Genomic DNA, 25,301 nt, shown 5'->3' with positions numbered 1-25,301 from the left:
ACCAAGTGACTGCTCAAAATCAAGCTAACTATTTAAAAAGTCTGTAGACTTTCTCTCATTAGTGATTGCTGCCATTACTAGAAAGTCCTCCCAAAACAAAGGTTATACAGAATCACAGAATTGTTAAGAAGAAAATCTTTAAAGATCATCAAGTTCAACCAGAAATATAATAAAAAATAATTTCCCCCAAACCACCCCAATGCTTAAATTATCAAATTCCATTTCAGATTCATCACCAAGCAAAAGAAAAAACATTTTAAAAATGTTTGTTTAGTCACATTTTCACCCCCACCATGACCTTATCTTATCTGAGGACTATTCTGCCACTAAGAACCAAAAGAAAACGGTCAGATTCTTTCAGCCTTTCTTCCCTAACATCCCTCTACTCACTCTTTGCAGGTAAATCTTGGATCATACACTGGAGAACACAACAGGAAACTGGAATAATCAAAGTTCCTCTGCAAACTGAACTGCCATTCAACATCAAAGGCAATTTGAAGCAACCTTCTCATCCACAACAAGAACCCTGTGCTTAGGCATTAGCACTGCAGAGAATGGCCTCTTCACTGAGAAGCACAACGTTCAACTAGTCTCCTCTCCCCCAGATCTTTCCCCACTCCCACAAGGTAATTTGCCAGGTTCACTCGTGTTACAAGGTCTGATAGAATTTGAAAACCTTCAGGGTATATATCAGCTGTTCCATGTTGAGCCCCACCTTCCCACAGCAGATTTGTCTATGCATAATCCTTTCAAGAAAAAAAAAACACAACTATGTAACACATTTCACATTTACCACAGGGTTTAAGTGTGCATCCAGCAGCCCTTACCACAGCCAGCACAGTTATTAATACTTTGCAGGGACACCCTGGGCTTTGTGGAAGTATCAAATCCTGCCTGTGACAGTAGCCTGCAGTGACTGAGCCAGTTCAGTACACTCTCGCAGGTGACAGCAGAGGATGTGATCTAACAAAACGGTTTAAGGAGGAAGTACATGCAAAGTAGATTAAAACCTTTCCTGAGGACATAGGAATATATGACAGAAAGCTAGGACTGAGGAGTATGGGATGAAAAGTTAAGACATTAGGCATGGGATTTTAAACAGAAGCTAGATTGGAGTACTAAGATTGACCTGAGGAGCAACATGGATGAAATAAGGAGGTGTGAAAGAAGAGAATATACCAGGTAAGTTACTGCCTTTTGCATCCTAAGTTATCAGGAGCTCTAAGGGCAAATTACTAAATCAAAGCAAAAACTCTGGGCCCTCTGTAGCACAGATGCAACATCCCAAGACAGCTAATTCTAGGTCTTGTGACGAGAAGTGAAATGTTCTAAAATAATCCTAGAATTAGAAAAACCACAGAGCTTGTTAAAAATGCCCATGCGCGTTTTATTAATAAAAACTAACAGTGCCAAGGTTAAACAAGTCAAACAATTATAGTCTCTTTATATTCCATAAAATATTACAGAAAAGTTTATTTGTGTTTCAATAAAAAGACTACTGTCTTAGAATAGGCAGCTGACAGTATTTGTGCAGTTAATTGTTTGTGAATAAATTTAAAAAGACTACCACCTGCCCTGAAATTCCTTTTATAAAAATGAACTATTAAAAATGATTGACAAATTTTGAGTTAAAAAACTTAAAACATTCTCTATATTTAATTTCAACTTTATAATAGATTACAGGAAGATGCTTATGAAACAAATACAAACATTTGTTTCAGTACATGTCTTTATATGATAGACTTATAAGTATGTAAACAACTATATAATAAAAAGTTTCCAAAGACTGCCTGTAAGAAATCAGGCAAATTTTACCATAAGCAATAAATCATTCCAAACCTTCAAGACATTTTATATAGCTGCACCAACTGGCAGTAAACATTTGCCAAAAACTTTGTTATTCATATGTCCCAACATACAGTGAAAAGTATATAAACTTGATGGAATCATAATGTTAGATATAATTTAAGGGAAAATAAGTTCATAACAACATTCCTGGAATTTAACATGTAATAAAAGTAGGACGTATCTTTCTTGTTTGGTTCTTTGGACACTGCATGATTAACAAAAAACACTACTACATTAGCTCACTATCCCTCAAAAAGTGGCATAATCAAAATACACTCCAAATAAATTGCCATTCAGTGTATTCATTTTCCACAGAAGGATAGTATTTTATTTCTCAATGATGTGTCTACATTTTCTTTAGCAAACTTTGAAAGAACATTTGGGGCAAAATTCTTTTTCCTTCAAGTAAAAAAGAAATCCCAAACAAAAAACAACCAACAAACCAAAAACCCCTAAAACAAGAGTAAATAAAGGCTCTGCATTAACACACTGGTATCAAAAACACACATCCACACCACATTTAAAAATATCCTACATAAAACAATCCTTGTTTGCTTATCAGAGGTGCAATTTCTAAACTCAGAACTGCTTACCAATATTCTCCTTGGGGGATGGGGCAAAGTAATTTGAGACACTTCTCCCTAGAACAATTTATTCCTGAAGCCTGCTGAATTTTAACAAAAAATAGTCTACAAGCAAAGGGCATCAGTCGTCATCATCATTTTCATTAAAATCATCGTCATCATCATCGTCATCCCCAACATAAGAAACTGGTGTTTCAACTCTGGAGCCACTGTACTGAGATCCATTGGAACTTGTAGCCAACATCCCATCTCCACCATTGGAAAAGTCACTGAAAAAAAAAAAAGCAAAAAAAAAAAAAGCCAGTTGGCATTGCTTCATGATCTCTCCCATATCTAGTCCATTCCTTTAATGAATCTGACATGCCACTTTTAAACTGTCTTTAGTGTATGTCCAAGCTGTCTCCAAAGAGCTGAAATGGTCTCAAGTAATTTTGAAGTGGTTCTTATTAGGTTTCTTTCATTAGGTTTAATATAAAGATTAAACCTTCTCACAGGCACGTTATAAATATGTTTTTCAGGGTTCTTCTAAAGTACATTTAGTGTTAAGGTTAAAGCTAAGCTCTTTGGTATTTCTGTGTAGCACTGGACCTTTGCAAGTGAATCACGTCTTTCAGAATCTCTCATCCTGATTCAAAGACCTGGAGAATTGAGGAATTAATAGATTTTCCTTAACTCATTGATATTATATAGCAAACTGTCACATGCTGTATTTTTAATTTTCTTCTCATTGTGCAGTATTTTATTTTAATAGGGCCAGAAAACTCCTAGCTCCATTATTACTTGCTACTTTGCCAATCTATTTAATTGCTGACTTTCTAAATAGTTCAGTAAACTATTAAACTTGGCCACAATTTCAAATAACAAAACGTATCTCCCTTATCTCTATAGCATCTCCCTTGAAAGAGACATTAATCATATAAAAATTCCTTTCAAAAATATGTTTGCTAGTAACTTTTTAAATGCTAATCCAGCTAATGCACATATTCAACCATGCACACTTGTTGCTGTATGGAGCCAATTCAATAGTCTATCATGCTGAATGAAACTGCAGGGGTACACCCCATCAGCTCACAGGAAAAACATATCCAGTGAGACACTTTCAAGAATTTCTGCTGTTCTGCACACTTATTCAGCAGCAAGTTACTAAGATATCTGCCTAGCTGTATTCAGATGACTTACAATAGGTCTGCCATAATTATCTGCGAAAAGCAAAGAAAACAAAACAAAAGATATTATTCTTGTGCTTTTGTAAACTTGGAAAGTACAAACCCAAACTCCTCTCTTTTTGATAAAAATAGAACTGGATTTCATAACCTGAGTATCCTAGTAAGTAAGACAAAGAAACTGGGATGAAGGTATTGGTAGCAGCATCTTCAGACTTCTGCAAACTTTCTTTAGAGACCTTGTTAAATAAATGTACAGCCTTTATGTGCCTTGGCAGCACAACTTGTATTGCCATGAATATTCATATACATCCTATAATTAAACATAATTTGTCACTGCTGTTTTCCAAACTCCTGAGAAATGGAAATGGTAGAAATTCTTGTACTCTCACCAAAATAATGAACCTCAGTTGGCCTCTGGTTTTCTATTGGTCTCTGGCTAACAGTGGTCTATTCAAATTTCAGAGTCTTAAAAACACATGGTGCTCTTTTTCACTATTCCATGCTCATTACCACAGAAGGAAACTTACTTGAAAACACAGATTTTAGGTACTGTTCAGCATCTCTAAAGATATTTTGGCAGAATTCTCACTCAAGCTTCAGTTACCTTGCACAAAACATGCAGAACTTATTTCAAGCATTTGTTACGAATGTCAAACGTTTCAATGATCAGAGAATCAATTAGGCTAGAAAAGACCTCAGAGATCACAGAAACCAACTGCTGAATATCTGACTCATTTTAAAACCTTGTGGAGCTCAGAGAAGGACATCTTTTTGATTAATACAGCAGGTAAAAAACTAGTAACAAAGCTGAATACTAGTTATGGTTTAACACGCTACCTACCAGCTTCTGATTGCTGTTTAAAACCCAAAGATCAAAATCTTTCTTAAAGTTAGATAGACACTAATGATCAAGAAGTAATTTTTCCAATACTGTAACTTTAGAGAAGTATCTGTTTTCTTGTCACAAACTACACTAGGAAAAACCCCCAAACAAAAAAACAAAAAACAAGTTCAAGCGTAACACCACTCTAACACCTTTCCATGATTACAGGAACACTGCTGAGAACCACCACTGAAGTGACATCTAAGAATAAACACAAAACGCATATCCACAGCACATTTAATCAAAACAGAATTTGCTTCATAAAGCATTTAATATCCAAATTTATTTGATGACCCCAGATTTTAAAAACTAAGTGAAAATTTCATCTCACCTGGCTGAAAATCTTGTGCCGTTTGATGCAGAACCTGATGAAGATGTGACATATACACTGCTGATTGATCCCTGAGCCATTTCTGTAAAACAAACAACAAGCATTTCAGGAATCCTTCCAAACACACATATTTTCCTTTAAAGGAAATGCTTAATCCTTTAAAATCCAGAAAAGGAACCTTGCAGTCCAAACAACAAAATATATTTATGTACTATATCCAAAACAGTATAATTTTAAAAAAGGCTAGTGCAAGCAACAACAAAATTTCAAAATACATTTAAAAATCCCATTTGTTTTAAAGAAGACAGATGACTTCATATGCTTGCACTTACTACCTTTTGCCTTTACAAGTGATTCAAACAAATACTGTTCTCTTAAAAGAGTCTCTTAAAAGAATTACACGCTTCAAATATCTACTTATGTGGCTTGACGCAAAATGTTTTGCAAAGAGCAAGAGTCCATTCTTTATCAATCATTATGTTAAGGAACACTAAAAAGCAGATAAATTTGAGAACTTGATAGAAATCTTTACCACAAACCAGTGGAAATTAACTGATCTAAGATATTTTCATGATTTTTCAGAGTCATATTAAGGAGGAAAAATACCAACTCTTTCTGGAGTAACTAACCTGTCACATATGGTTCCAGAGCTTTAGGAACCAAACTCCTTGCAATTTTTAGGTCCTCTGCTGAACAGCTTCCAGATTCTAGCCCACAAGCCATTCCCATTCGTTTCAGTACTTCTATATCATCATGAATTTCAAAAGTATTGTCAAAATTAAATAGATATTCAAACCTGGAGAAGAAAAAATATTTTAATTAACTTCAGTAATTTTAACTACCTTTCAATTTTTAGGAACTGCAGCATTTTAAAAGCTTTACAGTGTTGAGTGTTAGTGACACATCACATTAAGCAATCAAATTTTTCAAGATTTATGTATTTGCTTGTGACTGCTTACATTCAGTTTTTATTTAGCTGATGAAAAATGCAGATTTTTGAACTAAAAGTGGAGAACAGCAGTCCTGAAAGCAAAATCCATTTTCAATTCCGCTGGCTGCATTTAATGGTGTTAAAGCCAAAGGAAAACACTGCTTGGTTAAGTATGACATAAAATGTCAAGGGAGATGCCTGGTATCTCTAGATTGCAAGTCTTAAATAACTTACCAAATGTGAATCAATTAGTCTATTTATTAAAAGGGTATATAAAACAGCTGCCTGAAGTGCATGTTTCTCAATATACAAAAGGCACAAGTAAATTCAGTTTGTATTTAATCTTTAACGAATCTACATGAACATCTATATGAACTCTGAGCTCTACCAAAAGCCAGATGGAAAACTTTGTTAGCTTACTTGTCATTTGAAATACTGCAGTCGATCACTGTCTTCTTGCTGGTGTTCACAATGATAAATGGCAGATGGATGACAGAATTGGAAGGTGGAGGTCGGTTTGCCTGCTGTTCTGCTTGACGGTTTCGCTGGACGAGGTTCTTAAAGGCAATTTGCTAGAAAAAGCAACAGTGATATCAAAGTATGAATGAAGCTTCTAGGATCACGTTAACAAAATTCCTAAGGATTTCAGCAATGGTTGCAGCAAATAAATGCAGAAAAGGAGTGTTTACCATATTCCTGCATGTTAAGATGCAAGAAGAGTCAGAGATCAGAGTATTAAAAAAGTCAACACAGTAAAACTTTACTGAGGGAAAAAAAGCATGCACATTCTACTAACTACATCAGGACAGTTCCTTGGACATATCCCTGGCAGAATGGAGAGAGAATGATGACTGGGAAAATAAATTTTTGCAAAGCATCCTATTTCCTCTCCATTTGTTTTCCAAAAAATACTCCTTAATGCTAATAATGAAATGAATTACAGGCTAAAAAAGTTAATGTTTGGGATTTGAATACCAAGGTTTCTGAATTACCCATTTAAAATTAGTGACTTTAACATCTTACCAAAATTGCTTTTTGCAATGGAATGCTCCCATTTTAAAAACTTGCAATTTGAATAATTAAAAACCATAGAAACTCAAGTTATAAATCATACAGTAAGCAACCAAACAAAAAAAGATATTTTTTCTGGTCATGAAATCAAATGAAATAAACAAGAATTAAGACCAAAATCCAAAGCCAACACAGAAACTCATAAAAATCAGGCAGCTGTCTGTACTTTATTTCTGCATCCCTGAGATTCTCATTCCTTCTGAGTAGACAACACAACTACCCAGGAATACATTTCTGTGGATCAGCAGCACAGTGACTTGGGAAATAGACTACTGCTTCACCAAATGTAGTAAGGGAAATCTGGGAAGGAGTCCAGCCACTGTTTCTCAGGGGTCCAGCCATGTACACACCAGTGACCGCGAGTCTCCAGAGAGGCACAATGCAGAGCACTATCACAGACAACTTCTGCAGTCATATAATTTTATCTATGGATGCTAGCACAGAAGAAAATTCTAGCTACCTGTATCTAGTTCAGTTCTTGAACTGAATTGAAAAATTCAGAGAGTATGATATGCAATACTTCTCCTATCAGCATAAACCTTGTTTAAACTTTTACTTGGAACTCTGAACAAATTCATCATAACCGACAGAAGGTTGATGGCATCCCCAACAGCAAAGGCCAACAGCATGGTCCCAGCTAAACTACAGTGTTAAATAAAGCTGCATACACCTTATCCTGAAATTTACTTCTAGTCTTCCTAGAAGTTTCCCATCCCTCAGATTGGGATAAAACAAGAGGAATACAGATATAAGTTACCTTGCCCTATAGACAAGAGTACCTTGACTGTACCTGTAGAATGAGTTCTTGTAGCTGAGACTGTTTTTGCTTTATTCTTTCGATTCTTCTCTGTTTCTCCACCTTAAGACAGATAAAAAGGTCTGGTCAGTTTGTTGGTTTTAAGTAGCGTTTTATGTCAACATTTTCTCCCTTTAAAATCATTTCAATACCAGAGAACTGGAAGTAGGAGATGCAGCAATCAATCATTAAGGTTCTACACATAATTTAGAGACTTAACTATCAAGACACATCAGTATTACCTATGGAAACTAACAGAAAGCAGAACTATAAGCCTGGGGAATAAAATAAAACTACCTGTGAAGAAGATAAAAACATCTTTGCAAACAGAATTTATTCCTATATAAACCTATATAAGGTTATAACCTTATAACCAAAAGGTTATTGGAAGTCTCTCAAAGAGGCAAAGATCAACAAGAAGGATCCATTTGACATAAAGTCTATTGATATTGGAGGAATTGGATCCATGAGAGATAGTTAAAGACATGAAGCTGCTATGGAGCCCAAGGTTAAGGCCTCACAGGATTTAATATGTGCTAAATAATAACAAAAAGGTAAGAGACAAAAACCTAGGAAATATGCAGCTTTCTTAGTAAAAGCTTCCCAGCAGATTCCCACAGGGATTAAATTGACAGACTGTTACTCTAATGACAGACAATCAGATTTAGGTGACAAGGTGACAGAATCTGCTGGCAGTGCTCGGTTACCTGGCACAGTAAAAAAAGAGAGTTTGTCATAAAGCAAACTCAAAGGGTCTTGAAGCACTTTGTGATTACATCACCTAAATTATTTCTGGTAAATATAGTGTGATATATAACTGCTTCTCTCCAAAAAACTCAAAACTCACTTGAGACTTTTTTCCCATCACATACACATAAACTGCACTGCCTTACATACCTTATTAATTGCTCCAAACACTCTTGTTTTTGCATTATCAGGCCATATTTTACCAAGTCTAACATTCTAATTTACACACAAAGGACAAGTTCAAGAATATTTATAACAACAAGCAGTTGATAAGGAAGCCCTCAAACTCCTATATTCCTTATAAACTCTCTGGCATGATTTTCAACAGTGTAAGGATGAAGCTAAACAGTATCAGATAGAATACCAAAATAAACTTTATTAGATGTGAAAATTTTACAAATTAAAATTAGCTTTCAGAAACTCACTGTATTACACCTGTGGTTTAATTATTTAATGGTTAACAGAACTCTCTCCTCCTCTTGTGACAGCCAATTAACTAGTTTTCTCTTTTAATCAGAAGATACTACTGCTCCCATCTTAAATGCATGAACCTTCACTATGCATTATTACATTCTAACCTGCTTTTTTTTACTTCAGTACTAATATTATCCTACTCTTCTTTAGCACATTATCAGTCATCACATCAAATCCAGCTGGATGAGCCACACTTTTTTCTTTTGCTCCAACGTTGTTGGCAATGCCATACTTTGTATGACAGATCCAAGGAGATCTACTTTTAAAATCCCTCCAATTAGCTCATTCCCTGTTCAGCACACAGCACTGTCATCTTGAAACCACCTCACCTTCCATACTCGCCTTATTAATTACACCCCAATTATCATTCTCTCAACTAACCACGCTCACTTGGGATGATATTCAAATAAATCTCAGTTCATGATTAGACACCCTATATTATCTTTATCTAGATAGCAATTATAGTATTAAATGAAAAATCAATTATCAGAATCAAACAAAAATTAGAATTATCCCATTGTAGTAAAGCTCCAAAACGCTTTTGTTCCAATTTCCCCCTCACTTTGACACCTTCTATATTGATTTTTGTCCTGCCGAAGGAAATTTAGACTTATTAAGAATAAATACATCTCACTCTGTTCTGATGAAGTGAATTTACTTCAGTAAACCTCAGTAACTTTATTATCTTGCAAATCCCAGGATAGTAAAAAAATCCTGTCAGAACTTATGAATCTGTTTCAGTATAAAGCATTTCACTTCTTTCCCAAGGCATGCAATAAGAAAGTCTGACATACTCACATAAGAGAATTGTCACAAAAAGCTAAGGCCTGCAGCAATGGAGATGCCTATCTGTACTGACCCACATGCAACATCTATCATCACAGATCTACTGTCTGTTTGGCATCTGGAGAAAACAAATCTTCCCGGCTCCTGAGTACCACTACTGCAATGTTGGAAATACACATTAATTTTTTACTACCTTCCACTCAGAACCACTGCACATGTACTGTAAAAACTGTTTCTTTGACATAGAAGAATTAAACGAAGACACATTTGAACAATCTGGAAGTTGAAGAGTGTGTGTTCAGTATATAAAAAATAAAAAGAGTCAAAGAGGACCATATTCTTGTTGGGACATATTCTATGTTGCTATCTCAGAAGATTACAGGCATATTATAGGCACATATTGTATCAGAACATATTAAACATTTATTTTATATTCATTATCATATATTAATAATTTATATATAGTATATATACTATATTTATATATTTATTAACATATTAAAGCTGTAAACATTTACTCAAATACAAATCCATTGTCAACTTCCAAATGCATATACCTCCAAATTCTGACATTCCTGAGCCGAGTTAGTAGGTAGACCAATCCATTTGATTTCCTTTTTCTCCTTAGAGATAATGTTCATGGCCATAAGGACATTTAAGGCATCATAGACACGTCGTCTAATATTCTTCTGGTCATAAGCCTGCTGTAGACACATTGCATTAATCAAAAATATACCTGTGTCAAAAATATTTGAAAATAAACATATTACAGCAAATGGGTAAACTCAGTTAATATCTGAACTGTTTCATTTAGCAGTAGGAAAACCAGAAAAATCTCAAAAAAAATTTTCTCTTTCCCCATTCAGTTCACATGTAATTGACTTCCCATATACTTACTGATTCATTTGGTGAAATGTGATTATCAGTGGTAGTGAATTCTGCAACCAACTCGTCTGCCACCTCATTGTATGAGGTGGTTCCTTTTCTTTGTACCTTCTCACAAACCTTCATAGAGAAATGACGTAAACCCTTGCCATTCTTCTCGCCTTTTTTGTTCCGCTTCCTAAATATATGTATAATATATATTTTAAGAAGATTTAAACTTTGGAATATTTGATGTCTCTTTTTCAAATACAGGCACACTGCTGTAAAAAACCCAAGCCTTTCCATTTCTTCTGCTTCTTATACCTTCCCAACCTTCCCTCCTACATTTTTTTCCCTACAATTTACAGTATTTACAAACAATTCTACTGTCTTGACGTGAAACACAATATAAATTTATTCTTTTGCCAACTGTGCTAACTCCAGTAGAATCACAAAATCATAGAATAGTTTGGGTTGGAAGCAGTCTTTAAAGGTCATCTAGTTCAACCCCCCCTGCATTGAGCCAGGGTATCTTCAACCCAGTGAGGTTGCCCAAAGCTCTATCCAACCTGGCCTGAAATGTCTCCAGTAGCAGACAATAAATTAACAAGGATATTCCTTGAAGAAGTCAATAAAGAAAACATTCCAAACTTCAAGACAAGAAAAGGTAAGAGAATAAATACTAAAACATTGAAACTGAATCACAGGAGAAGACTTTTTTGTCCTTTTTTAAAATTTTTATTTTTAATTTAAAGTAGCACATAGATTGAGCATTTTCTATGCAGTGTGATACTGATACTGACTGAACAGACGAAGTCTGGTATTGGTTGAACTCACTGAACATTACACTATTCCTGTAACACAGATTTGAAGTTATACAGTATATGAAATTGCTATTAGAACTTCAAAGTTACAAGATACAAGCAGCATAACATGGTTTTCTGCTTTGCAAAGTTTTTAAATAGAAACTTCCTTGTAACTAGAGGAAAAATACAAGTATCAACAAAATTAGTTTCAGCAAGGGGAAGTCTCGATTCTTACATCTCATTTCACTGTATAATTCCAAAGCAGAAATCTATTTATGTGTAACAGGCCACTGATAATAAATTTAGTCTTAAAGCAACTACATTTAACAAGATGCCCTTAAAAACAAGCCACATGAAAAAACCACACCAAAAGAATGCATTCCTTGTATTTAATACTTTTTCTCAAAAGGACTACATTCTTATTTCACATGACACTCTGGGATACCCTTGTTCAATCAGAAATATACCATATTCTTCTGAAAATACACCAGCATAAGAGAAATCATAGGATCAAGTCAGACAAATTCCTGTGTCCTTTTAAGAGCTAAATTCTCTAAATGTTAGTAATGTCAGAATATCTACCAGAGCTTACAGAAAATATTCTGCATTCTTATACAAGAAATTAAGAGGTACTTGTTATTGTGTGACTACTCCCTATTTTAGTACAACAGACTTCAGTGGTGAAGTGCCCCTGATGAAAAGGAAAAGACTTTCCCACACTGCTAGCCTGAGGAGTGCATACACTATAGCATAACATTTAAAACAAAAGTTCCAATACTTTATTAATCCTTTCTTAGCTTTCATTTTGCTCACCCAGCAGACCAAGGTGAAGAATCTCCAGTCTGGTTCTGTGATGCAAAATGTGTGTTAGGTGTATGTGGACTTCCTACCAGGATAGTATTTTGCGCTGAAGGTCTCTGAGGTGTACCAATAACCTACGGTAAAGATAAAATTATTTGGAAAATGGTAAGAATTCCAAGACATTTGTAAGTGACACAATTGAAATGACTGAAACTATCCTAACACTAGTACTTTACATACTTCTCTTAGATGAATCTCTTAATTCATATCTTAATCTTAATTAAAGATATATCTCTTAATTTGTACACTCTAGCATAAAAAACTTCCAAGTATAGTTAATATAATTAGAGCACACCCTAAGTTATGAGTGTTTATATTTTAACCTCCTTAAATCAGGTTTTCATGCTTGCTGGATTTCTTAACACTGTTCAACACTAACTTAGACAAGATCAAAACATACACATACACACTCTCTCCCTCCAAGGAAAATGAGGGGTGAAAAAGGAGGAAAAAAAACACCCCTATCTTACAAAATTATGTATAAGGAGTAGTTGCTGCAGTAATTTACAGTTAAAATATGAATGCAAGAAAATCTGAAAATCAGTAAAACCAGAGAGAAAATGCAGAGCTTTTGCAAGAGCCATCTCTCCTGGTGTCAGCCTATCACTAGGGTAAAAACTACTAAGTTAGAGGTGAGAAAGAATAAAGGCGAACTTTACTCATCATTGCATTGAGTGACATCAAATTAGGCAAACCCATTTCATTGCAAACATGTTAAGAGCACACACTTGGCTAATCACAGTCTTCCAACCTCTGTGTGAATCTTCCTGAAGATGCGTTAATTTGATCATAAGTAATAATACATATATTAGCACACACAACTGTGCCCTCCTACCTCTGAAACTAGCTAAACAAAACACCCACTTTTGCAGGTGATGTTTTTTATCTCTGAATTGTTTCAAATGTAATATGGATTTAGGGGGAAAAAATTCTACCATATAGATTACTCTTCTGTAGAAAGATATGCCTACTTTTTTGGGGTACATTTACCTCCCAGTGGAAACAGCTGGTGCATCTCCCAGATATCAGGTAAATGAAAAAAAACCATCAAACAAACCTCAACCCACAAGCTTGCAGTATTTCCCTGCAGTTACATTATGTCTGAGCAGCAAAACTTAATTTTTCTTCCTTGGGACAACTTCAACAGTTTAGTCTCAACAAGAGCAAAGTACAAAAACTGAAAATGAAACATTTCATGTGTGAAAGTTATATAGGAGGTGCCAAAGGTAGTCTAGTGACTGTTGGATGTCCCTGATTTCAGCTGTCTGGGAAGACAAACAGCTGTTTTTTTACCAAATATTCTCTTTATATTATGCTACCTCTCTGAGCAGTTAAATATATAAATTTGTTACATTGGCTTCTGACAGCTAGAGTGTCTTAGGTACTCCTTTCCAGCAGCATTCTACCATACTTTAAATGTTTCTGTCTCTTATGAAAAGCCAAATCTCCTCTACAGCTTTTCATAGACAAAACTTATAATTGTAGGAAACAGCATGAGGGTGGGGAATGCTGGCACAGGATGTCAACCTGCTTACTTTCTCCCCACCAAAAAAATACTATCAGTTCTGATACCAACTGGCCTGGCTCACCGAACGTCTCCAAAGAGTGTGAAAACCACCCATGTGGCTGAATATGGTCTATTCAAAGAGACTACATGGAGAACTGAAGAAAGCTGGTTTCTATTCCCTAGGATGCAGTGGCAGAAGACTGCAAGAGGTGATTTAACACCTTGCTTGCCGAGAGTCCCACCCTCTAATTCCCTACCTTACTAATTCCATGAGCCGCCCCAGCACTGTGCCACATCTACAATTTGTATCACTCTGCAAAAAGATGAAAGCCAAACCAGTACAGGGACAGGGAGTGAGGAGGAGAGGAATTACAGCTGCAGAAAAAACAAACTGGCAGCAGCAAACCCCTGAACCTCTACTGCACTCAGGAGAGCCCCAAAATACTCAACACTACAAAGGAAGAAAAGAAGTGTGCACAAATTCACAGGCTCATTTCTAGAGTGAGACAGAGAAGTCTGGATAAAACCTACTCTACATTCAAAATCTACTGCTTTCAAGAAGAAAACACAAATATAAGATACTCTAGTTCAGATGTTTATGTGCCACAGTTGTTTTCCAGAAGATTAAGACCAATTCTACTCAGATCACTGAATTTTAATTTTGATTACTGCAAGAATTACCATAACTTATGTATTAACTATTGCATTATAAGATTCTTTGAAACATCTAATTTCATATCTCTCACACAAAGCTCAAAGTAAGTATTTCAAGAAAAAGAATATTTAAATTAAGCACTAAAATATAGTCATGTTTTCAATTTTATTTCACCTAGCTCAAATCTCCATAAAAACATGTTTATGGACTTCATTTACATTTCCCTATGCCAGATTTCACAGCAGAATCTGAAAGAGACACTGATTTTAAATGGCAAGACTAACAAAAGAAACCCACCTGAACAGTGAGATAACCTCATCTTGACTTGAGAGTCATATTTGAACTTCTTTATGCAATACATTGTTTTTTTTTAACCTAAGTCTAGATAATCTGCCTATGAAGATACAGACCACCAGGCTACATCAGATTTGCACTACTTGTAAACAATGGCAATAAAAGTAAATAAATAACCAAACAAACAAAACACACAAACAAAAAACCCAAAACAAACCAAAAAACCCCATCAACCAAAGAAATTCCACATCTCACAAACAAGGAAACAAACGAAAAAAGCCCAACGAAGTCTCCTTACCACTTGTTGTGCAATGTTGACATTAGACTGTCCGAATGTTTTTGGCAGGAGCTGTTTTCCAATCGTATTTACTGTAGAAGGATGAACAGCCAATAGAGAAACAACCCCTAAAACAAATACAAGTAGAGAGCTTCAGGTCAGCATACTGTATAGTTTTAGCAAAGGCATATTAATGGAAACTAGCCCTGAAACATGTAGTCTCAATATTAATGTAGCATTTACAAACTTGCAGCAAAAAAAGAAATTAAGATTCACAGTATATTCTCTCAAACTTTCTTCTATGTAATCTTACAGGTCAGTGTTTTCATATGAGTATGTTTTAATTCCTTGCATTCCAATTTTTCCCTTATAGCACAGTAGAGGCAACCAGCAGTTGACAAAAAGTATAATCCTCTCTTCTTCTACCCCTATCCTTTGCGGCTATTGAAATCTTTTTCAGTACCACTTGACAAACATGCCCAATGCTATATATATATATATATATATATATATATATATATGCCATAATCTTCTGAGACATACTGATCTACAGGAGATAATATTTGGCTGGAACAGGCCTTTTCCAAGACAATATTCCCAACTTTCCTCTAAGTGTCCCCTCCCAACTGAAGGCAGGGAATTAAAGAACAAACATCCTCAAGAATCCATTATTTCAGAAAAATACATGCAACTCAGCAGACCAACCCTGCAGGAAAGGTTGTTCTCTCTCTCCCTGTTTGTAACCTATACACAATCAGCACTGGTAGATAAAGCAAGTCCTAAGGCATGAAAAAGATAAGCCATCTACAAAAATAACAACCCGGGTACCTGCCAGCAGTTTGATGTTCCATGATATAGTTTAGAGGAAAGAACCCCAAACCCACCAATTCAAAACAAAAAGCTCCCCAACCAACAACAAAACAGAGCAAAGAAAAAAAGAAGCAACAAAGACTGACTACAGTAAGAAAATAATGAACAAATTAGTCTTAAAATACTGGAGACCTTTTTTTTTGCCAAATCAACTGTCAAGTTGGTTGGCAAATTTAGCCAAATTTTAGGTTGTTTGTCTGAGATAACTTTTAAAAACGTCAGTGGGGTCAGAAGGACTTGGACAACTCTCATTCCTCTCTCTTTTTCCCACTGTCCCAGTACAGAAGCAATAAATAAGCATTTTTACAAGGGTTGTATCAGGAGGGTTATAACTGGTTCTTGATGTCTATCATCCCTCTTTACACATTCAGGAAGTCTACAGGAAGTTGAGGACAATTCAAATCTTCTTTAAGCCCTTGCTCTCCAGAAGACTTATATTTCCTAGCTGCTACTACTACACCATGTCAAAGTGATGGCTTCACATAAGAATTTACTCTCAGTGATCAATCTATTCCCAAACAGGATGCAGCAGCATGTCCTGCTTCCATTATTAACCAGCTTCCCAGTGCTCTTTCAGAAAGTCAGCAGCTATCCAGGTTGTAATATAAGTCTGTTATACCTTCCTGTCCCTTCAAGTACACTCATCACTATCATGACCTGAACTGTGTTTGTTCATCCTCTCTGTGGAATACAATAAATCAATATAATCCACCCTGGCTAGTAGTTGTGTAGCTTCTTCTCAGCTTCCTGGAAGGCTCTTTTTTAAACTTCTTCTCAATGCTTTAAAAAAAAAAAATCAGTGCAATCTGAAGACTATATTTCCAGCATAAAAGAGGAGTTGTAACTGCTTTCCAAGGTCAAGACGCCTCATCTATTTGATCATCTTCTCAGAATCACAGAATATTCTGAGTTAGAAGGGACTCACAAGGATCATCAATTCCAACTCTTGAGCGAATGGCCCATACAGGGATCAAACTCCCAACCTTGGCATTATGAGCACCATGCTTTAACCAGCCCTCCCCTACTCTGATGGTCATTGCTGCCCATGTTTTCTAGCTCTCCTGACCTTTCTTTTGCATGACAGGCATCCATACAGTAGTCATGACCATGGAATGCGGTTGTTATTTATGTCTCGTTTACTACTTTATTCCCTGCTTCTTGGGAATTCTCAAAATTCAATGTGCTTATTCCCCACCAAACAATGATACCACATTTTCATTAATACAACCTATGATGACTTCATGATCTTCCTTCAGTGCTAATAGCTCACTTGGGATACTCATTGTACCAAGTTCAGTTTTCACCAATTATTAACCCATGTGAGGACCATCCCATTCTATCTCACCTTAACTTAACAGGCTGATTAAGGACCTTGATAATAAATTTTTTTTATTATTTTTAAGAAATCCAAGGACATCACTCTGATTAGATAATCCTTATCCACATGGCTGTTTACTCTTTCAAAGCATGACTTTGAAAAGAAGTAACTGCAGACCCTCCCTTTTCCCTCCTTCTAGAAAAGCCCTGTTGAAGACCATTGTCACATCTGTCCACACATGCACTGCTTCTCTGCTACACATTCAACCAAGCTGCCACTCCACTGCAGAAGTCAGTAAGTCAGAAGTCTGACTTACACACCTGCCACTATCTCAGCCCTTCACAAACTGGTGAAGGCTATGTGGCTATCTTTCCTTCTGGTACTATATCAATTAAACACATACTGAGTTACATAGAAGTACATTGCTAGCTCCTTTAAGAATTCAGAGACAATTTTCTGACAATGAGTGCTACCCATTCATGTTGTGAGTTTTTTCCTACGATAACTTCCAAATATTACTTCAGTAGGACAACTTCATAAAGAACAATACTCCCATGAGACCCTGTACTCTTCAGATTCACTCAAGAGACTTAATTATTATGGTATGTTTAAAAATAAAGTAATTGTTTATGCTGTTTATTAAAAAATTTTACACAGTCAATGAAGACAAAAATGTTGTGCCAACTAAGTCCACACAAGAGCAGAGGTTGGGGTCAGTGGTTAAGAAGCAGATGCTCAGGAAAGCATCAGGGGGCCTTGGGCAAACAATAAGCTATGTGTGACCCAGAGATGCTCCCCCTATGCTAATAAAGACTTAAAACACATCCCAGGCTGCATTTGGAAGCATACAACAATAAGTGATTATTCCCTTTTCTTTCAGCACTCCTTACACTGTCCCTGGATACCTCTGTTCAGTTTTGGGGCCCACGATGCATGAGAGGCAGGCATTAGCAAACAGGAGAGAATGCAGCAGGAAGACACCAGTGTGCCTCAGGTACTGGAGTATATCCTACACAAGGAGCTCAGGGAGGTTGGTTGTGTGCAGCCTCTGGAAGAGAAGGTTAAGGTGGAGCAAGGAGTGTTATTTGCAGAAATCACTGCCTTCTAATATTAAATGGAAGTTATAGAGATGACAGAGGATACAACAAAAGGAAAAGAGGGAACAGTCACAAGCTGTTGCATAGCAAATTCCAACCAAGGAAAAATGCCAAAGGCAGTGCACAGCAACAGCTGCATAGGAGGTTCCTTGGTGATACACAGAAAAATTGAAGAACTGAAGGCTCTGTGCGTCAGAGCTGACCCTGCTTTGAAGGTAAGGTTTATTAGATGACCTCCAGCCTCCTATTATTAATAATTTTATTTTCTGAACAGAAATAGGTATCTGGCAACTAAAACATCCATGTGAAGGGAAGAGCAACCACTCTGTGTCTTTAATTTTTTTAATTACACTAAAATTCCCTGTAGTGCTGTACCAGAGTTAATTCATGCAACTGAACCAATGTGGCTCTAAACAGAAACTCCAAGGTTCATCTTTCGGTACAGCACAAACTGATTGGCAAGGAAACATAAATGTAAGTGAAAGAATAGTGACACGAACATCACAGTTGAAAGCAAAGTCAAAGTCAACTTAGAAAAGCTATCATACAAAATACAAAAGAGTGTAACTGCTCAATTATACAGAAAAAAATAATTTTTTTAAAGAGGATATTTTCAACGTCTCTGCCCAAGTGCATTCTATTTTCTCATTTGCCTCACATGCAACACTTTACTCATAATCATCTGCATTTTCAAAGGCTCATAATATATGGGGGGTTTTTGTGAAGTACAACCAGAAGTAATTTTATCAACTTAGATTTGCAAGTGACTGACAGCTCAGTTTCTCAAACAAATCTCACTACTAATTTCTTATTTACTGTTACTCAGCGTTCACTGCAATCCCAATAATCCTGTATTTGCGGACAACATACAGCGTACATAACAGCATGTAAAAATTAAAACCACAAGTTTGCAAACAGTTTTGCTGGCACCAACTCTTCCTCCTTTTCAAAACAAATTATTAATACTGCTAGTACTGACACATCTTTTTTTTTTTCCTTAAAGACTTCAGGAAAGTGCCATGTAGAGCAGAAAAAACAATGTATACAGAAGGATATAACTACTACTACTGCTCTTCCATTTTCAGTGTCCCAAATGTTTGGAAAACTATTATTAGTAACTTCTAAGCAATCATTAAGCCTAAAGGGAAATAGAACTTCATCAGTACAATGTTCAAGAATACCTCCAAATATAAGATAATGATGAAAGTGGAATCGAGGAGTAATGGCAAAAAAAATTTGCAGATCACAAGAAGCAGCACTCTAACAAAATCTGTTATTTATCTGTCTACAAACAAGTAAGTGCGCTCTTTGGTTTACTGGCTAACTGGACCTTTGCTTGCATATAAAAACAAACCAAAGAGTTTTACCAAAAAGAAAAAATCCCTTGCAGAATTTTGGCAGTTTAAAGGGTAGGTGGTACAGTTAATTAAGAACATTTAAAATAACTTAAGATGACACAGAAAAAAGACACAGTATATCTAAAATCAAAGAAGCGAGTGCCCTCTGCAGACAGTGAGGTAGACCTCCAGAAAAGCTGACTCCTCCAGTTCTTGAAATAGTACTGCCTTTGAATTTGGTGTTCAGGTTAGAGAGGATGGGCTGAGGTACTCCTTGCCTCAGGAGCAGAAATCCCATTCATTCTAGATACTCCACCATTTTCTGAAGTAATCTGCCTTTATGTTTTCTTTACTTGTGGAAAAGACAGCAGTCAACAGAAAAGCAATTCAGTTCCCTTTTAACACAGTCTCTAACAAACTAAGCTTTGTCATACAATAGAGGTGGTAATTATACCTGGGAGACGGTTCCTCACATGCCACTCCTGTGACATTGCAGTTGTTAATGTCTCTGTGGCAAACATCATAGATATTTTAGGCTATTTTATTAGCTAGTTTTATGCTAATTTTCAGAAAACACTGAATTCTTTTTGAGGGTATCTGGGTGACAACACACAGATGATTGTCTCCAGTTGTGTGCCATGTCAATTAAAATCACCTCTACTTACTGAACAAGCTACACCATCCTGTTAAGACAACAAACATCCTTATACAGCAATTCCGAGCCTTTTTACAGACATCCATCTCTCCCAGTGTGTAGTACTCAGTAACTGCTTACATCAATTCAGACTTCTATGCGATTCTTACTATCCTTAGACGTGACTAGTAACAGTTCAGCTATTATGAACCAGCTTTTCCCAGTCTGTGCTGAAATAAACTGGGGTCTACTTTTAGGCTTTCCAAAATTCCATTTCTACTTCCAGAAATAATTTTATTTCCTTAGCTTGACTTCAGACAATAATAATTGGATTTACCTCCGCTGCAGTAATACACATGCATTTTATATGAATTTCAAGCATGAAATCTGTTAGCGGAAGCATAATTCATGGATTCTGAAATTGATCTCTAGTTCTATTCCAGAGGAACAATTTCAGCCACTGTTAAAAATCAGAGTATAAATTTTCAAGTAAAAGTAACAATAACATTACACTACAAGTTTCTTGTCACATGAATAAAAAGAACAAAACAATCTTATAGTTAGGCAGTGTTGAAATGAGTCTAAACACACCTTAAAATGCTACATGTTTGACTTCAATTTTTTAAAATCTGAAATGTAAATACAATTAACCTATAAAATGTGAAATATTTTTTTTAAGTGGTGAAAGTATCTAGAGACATACCTTACAAGCATTTTCTGGTTACATACCAATAATGCCACCTACTGGCATAAGAGAAGATCCAACTTTCTGAGTAATTTTTAAACTAAGGGCTTTAATTTCAAAACAATATTAATACCACTGGTTACCTTTTCCCTCACACCCATCTGAAGCAAAATTATTTCTTTCATCCAAATTTCTCCACAAGTGAGGGTAAGGATTAGAATTGAATAGTGTTCTATTTAATACTTAACACTCATCTGAATATGGCAAGGACCAGAATGTGATGGTTTTCTTCAAAATTAACATCCAGAAACAGCAAAATTTCTCGGTTTCTAAATTATTGCCAAATACCAATAGAACACACAAATTCAGGAGGAAGTTTTACTAGTTCAGCCCCTTTTAAAAGTTCTTTCTATCTTTCCAAACCATATGTACTTGCTAACTCTCAATATTAATTAGCCAGTTAGAAACCACCTACCTAGTTACCAAGTAAAACAAACCTTTCACAGTCACATGTTTTTTCAGGGCTATATGGAATGTTACACTCCAGTAATGGAAATACTCAGAAAACATGGCCAAATTTACAGGCAACCTTTTCTGGAGACTGCACAAGCACTGGAGAAAACACAAGCTGCCATCTCATTTCTACCATATATATAGGTTGATACCTCTTGTTTCACACTAGAGATAGTTTTGAGGAAATAATTTTTTAGAGCATTTTCTAGAATGGTATTTTATGTTCATGACTAATTTATTCAAAATCGCATGCATTACTCATTATAAACAAATTTTGTGGGGTTGTTGTTTGGCTTTGTGAGGCTTGTTGTGGTTTTGTTTTGGGTTTTTTTACATACTGTCTCCTCTTAAAATAAATAAAGTCAGTCTCTGCTTTAAAACAAAAACCCTAATCTGGAGTTCCTGACCGAGACCAATCTCTCCAAAATGAGCTACTGGAAGCATGTCCCCATTTGCTGAAGTAAAAATGTTCTCTACATTGGTAACCTGTTTCTGACAGCAGACATTAATGAACAGTCAGGGAATGAATGTATGGATAAGACTTGCATACAGAGATTGTTCTCTAACATACCCTCTCTCTACGATTCCAAATCTTTAGGACTTTTTGAGCAAGAGATTGTTCAGCATAACTGTTCAGCAAGATGGTGATGTCCCCTCTTCATTATTCATCTAAGAATCAACAGCAACATAACCCTACCACCAAAAGTCAAGTCTGAAAAGAACTTATCCAGTTACCATATTTCTGCCAGTGCAGATTAAAAATTTACAGAAGCTCATTCACAGCCTACTGTGAAAGCATTGCAACAAAGCTGTTTAGGCTGTGAGAATTTTTGCATCATAACCTGTTCTGGCCAGAAAAGTAAATCTATGCTTATCTTTTCATAGTTGAGTCATGTATCTACCACTTAGTCACATACCTTATAGACTGCTGACAATGATGTTACAGAACCATTTCACTAATAATATTCTGCACTTTCTCTTTGACCCTGTTAGTGCAAGCATGTCCTTATGACCCAGCACACAAGCCATTTTTTGTCCTCTAGCATCCCCCTAAAACCTTTATTCCTCTGACAGCTGAACTCCTCCTCCTTTCACATCTGGCTAGCAGCAAGTAGAAACTACAGCAAGAAACAGATTTCTTGTTGGATTTTCCATTCCCAATTCACTGAGTCTCAAAGCTGGACTTTTCCAAAACTATGATGGAATGTTATTACTAATTCAATGACTTTGAGTGCTGTAGGAACATAAGAAGAATGAACTTGAAAAAGTAGCCAGGCTCCTGCATTCTCCCTCAAGAGCCTGCCCAATTACTGTTGTCAAGGGCAGCAGATTGGGCTGAACAAACCACTCATCTTACACAGTAGGGAGATTTGATCCCATAACCAATATCAATCATGCAATGTACTCTCAATCTCCTCTTGTGATTGACTTGCAACTTCCAGAAAAGACTCCTTTCTTTTAAAAAATACAAATCCAAAGGGGAAGATGAAGGAAAAAAACCCAACAAAACAAAAAACAGAAACAAACAAACAAAAACACAAAAAAACCCTTTTAAAGATGACCACCAGGTAAGAACGTAAAGCCTTTTTCCTAACCATCTTCAATTCACCATAAAAAGTATACCAGATACACTTCTGCTATCCTATGGAAAGTTACTCCATGATTGTTCTGGACTGAATCCTCTCCATTGTGAAATTAAGAGAAATTTTGCAGAGATTTTAAAAAGCAGAGGACAGCACATGCAATGCAGACAGCTGCTCATAGAAAGAGCATAGTACTTTTGTGTGTAGTTGTCAAAGTTTAAAGACTGCACAAAACCCCATAAAAATTATAAAAAGTGGCAAAGGAAAAAGTATCACTTTAGTGAATAAATTCTGATACATATCTGAGTTCTTTAGTGACAAATATTTGCAAGTTTAAGTTCTGATTAAGACCACAGAGCATGTACATAAAACACAGACAAGCTAGAGACAAAATCCACAAACTGATGAAGCCAAGAGAAATAGTCGTTTCTTCTCATTATTAAGAATTAGTTGCTGCCTATTAACTTCACAGAACTCCCCTAAAAGCAATGAGATGCAGAAATTGACTGAGGCTAGTTCAGTTTGCTGTGTTATACATTGAGAATAGAGCTCAACTCTCAAACTGGACAAAGTGCAGGGCTATAATAAACAATTTAATAACCTGAATTCATTTACAAAATCCTATACACAACGAAATGGCCTCCAATTTTTCTACTTAAAGAGTTATGTGATAATGGAAGAATCATACTTCCAGTTCTTGCTGTCTAGACTGCACTGTTTTGACTAGATCCCCACTGACTGTAACAAAGGTCTAGACACCTGTGTGGGTGCAAAATGTATCATCCTCAAGTATCCGCCCTGAAAAAAAAAACCACCACTTTTACTGCCCACAGGGTTAGGACATATGGTACAGCTGTTAAGGATCAGGTACCTACTTGCACACTTTAGCTCAGGGGGGTGTAACTGTGGTTATGGAAATACACCAGTTAATATATGTCTTTACTGACCCTCAGTGCCCTCTCCACCAAATGCAGAACAGGACAGATTAGTGGAATAGCCCACTTTAGTAAAGCAACATGTATTTTAGACAAGGAAATGTCCAAGACAGAGTCTAGTGAGATGCCAATAAAATACTTGCTGTACCTAGTGGCGGTGACAAAAGTTAAATGGGTTTCTTGAAACAGTATATAAAATACTAAAGCAGTAATACTAAAGGAGTTCACCTGAACTGGTCTACAGGTTAATCCAGGAGTACTGCAGTATTCCAACAATGCTTAAAACCAGTAGATTAGTCAACAGTAAGGTTTGTAAGACGGTAAGTAAATTACTGTCCCAATATAAATTTCACCTTACTTCACACAGCCTATCAAAGGACATCTGTCACACAAAAGAATAAAGCAGACTGCCATTATTTGGAAGCAACAAAGGAAAATGGCCATTTCACCAAAATATGTTGTGAGATGCCTACGAACCAAACATGATGTTGCACAGAAAAATGACTGACACTTCACTTAGGAGTCACACACACAGTTTTAGTCACATGTATTCAAGAAAGCTGATGAAAGCAATCAATCAGGCTCAAAGGATACAATAAGGAAAACACAGGGGACAAAGAGCACATCTGATGAGCAACCTAGGAAACAGTGGCTAGTTGGCCTGTCAAATTAGTATATACTGTTAAGATACTCAGTTGTTATTTATAAAGAGCAGGTTAACATGCTGGAGAAAATTATTAACCTGATAAACAACTGTCACCAGCAGAATGCATAAACTGACAGGAATATATTTTACTGGAATTATGGAAGAGTCCTAAAGTCTTGCTATGGAAACAGCCCTCCTGTGAGAATACATGAAACGTAGTCATCAAATGTAGCATAATCAGTTTACGGAAGAGGCTACATGACACACATGTCCAGAACTTCAGCGTCACTTCTGGTTTTACCCCCAACTATGCTAACTGGGAAAGTGCAGCTCCTAACTCCCCAAATGTTTAGGAAGCCTCTGTTTTTTAACTCATGCATCAAATTCAAGTTCAAATTAATATCTTGTCTTTTGTTAAATTGCTTAATGACATTACATTATCATACATGCACAGGCATTATCTGCAAGTCCAAAACAGTTCTGTTCACAATATATTTCGAGATAAGCTTGCAGCAGAGTGGATGCACTATCATAAAAACTGTAATAACCCATTTTAAACTTCCACCCTCCTGCATTCTTTTCCCATTTGCTAAAACACAGCGCCCCAAAGATGTTTCAGAACATCCTTGTCTTTACACTTAAACACAAGCCACACTAAGGACATCACATATGGGACAAGCCAGCACTGAACTGCACCCAAGTTTTAAGACCATTATATACAACAGCAAATCTACGGTTTTCTTACTGATCATATAACTTAAGAAAAACTTTACAAAATCTATGCTAAGAAAGCAGTTTAAAG

The 25,301-nt window shown here is 36.1% G+C and overlaps 1 protein-coding gene across 5 annotated transcripts in view; it reads right to left on the bottom strand.

Annotated features, from left to right (window-relative positions):
* Nucleotides 1-2,149: 2,149 nt before the first annotated feature.
* Nucleotides 2,150-25,301, bottom strand: part of TFDP1 (transcription factor Dp-1) — a 37,585-nt gene continuing 14,433 nt past the window's right edge. For 4 of the 5 annotated variants that reach the window (XM_005516581.3, XM_014252089.2, XM_014252096.2 and 1 more), the window contains exons 4-12: nt 14,903-15,009; nt 12,101-12,222; nt 10,515-10,680; nt 10,175-10,321; nt 7,605-7,673; nt 6,164-6,315; nt 5,442-5,608; nt 4,813-4,894; nt 2,150-2,701 (exon numbers count right to left, since the gene is read on the bottom strand). In XM_005516581.3, the coding sequence (XP_005516638.1) occupies nt 2,554-2,701; nt 4,813-4,894; nt 5,442-5,608; nt 6,164-6,315; nt 7,605-7,673; nt 10,175-10,321; nt 10,515-10,680; nt 12,101-12,222; nt 14,903-15,009 (1,160 nt within the window). In that variant the 3' untranslated portion in view covers nt 2,150-2,553. The remainder of the gene's footprint in view (nt 2,702-4,812; nt 4,895-5,441; nt 5,609-6,163; nt 6,316-7,604; nt 7,674-10,174; nt 10,322-10,514; nt 10,681-12,100; nt 12,223-14,902; nt 15,010-25,301) is intronic. The other variant, XM_005516582.3, reaches the window with a different exon arrangement.

Source organism: Pseudopodoces humilis, chromosome 2 (assembly GCF_049639895.1).
Source record: "Pseudopodoces humilis isolate 2021_Gansu_Grassland_sample_001 chromosome 2, ASM4963989v1, whole genome shotgun sequence".
Classification (NCBI taxonomy): Eukaryota; Metazoa; Chordata; class Aves; order Passeriformes; family Paridae; genus Pseudopodoces; species Pseudopodoces humilis.
This window is presented reverse-complemented; position numbering and strand designations above follow the sequence as displayed.